The sequence below is a fragment of the Sinocyclocheilus anshuiensis genome, unplaced genomic scaffold (genome assembly GCF_001515605.1).
Source record: "Sinocyclocheilus anshuiensis isolate Anshui unplaced genomic scaffold, SAMN03320099.WGS_v1.1 scaffold670, whole genome shotgun sequence".
NCBI classification, from domain to species: Eukaryota; Metazoa; Chordata; class Actinopteri; order Cypriniformes; family Cyprinidae; genus Sinocyclocheilus; species Sinocyclocheilus anshuiensis.
Window position 1 is genome coordinate 456,974 of NW_015546062.1, and position 289 is coordinate 457,262.

Below are 289 nucleotides of genomic sequence, written 5' to 3' on the forward strand. Positions count from 1 at the left end.
ACATTTCATTACACCAAATACACCAAATAATGTTCTTTTTAGCAGCATCATATGACCCCTTTAAGAAGTTGAAAAAAGAATTCCATAATTTGCCTTTTTATTTTTCAGGCACCTTCTGATCTCTCACCAAATCCTTGGCAATGTTCCACCTGTGGTTCTCATCAGAGATAAACAATATGCTGCTGTCACTGAGGTAACAACGATAGACTTTACACTGAGTTTACAGTGATAAAAGATGGAATACTTATATATATATATATATATATATATGAAGAGTTCAGATGCAAAA

The 289-nt window shown here is 32.5% G+C and overlaps 1 protein-coding gene across 1 annotated transcript in view; it reads left to right on the forward strand.

Annotated features, from left to right (window-relative positions):
• Nucleotides 1–289, forward strand: part of LOC107699468 (putative ribosome-binding factor A, mitochondrial) — a 3,193-nt gene that overhangs the window by 2,219 nt on the left and 685 nt on the right. Inside the window, exon 5 of the mRNA XM_016500719.1 lies at nt 109–193. Coding sequence (XP_016356205.1) covers nt 109–193 — 85 coding nt within the window. The remainder of the gene's footprint in view (nt 1–108; nt 194–289) is intronic.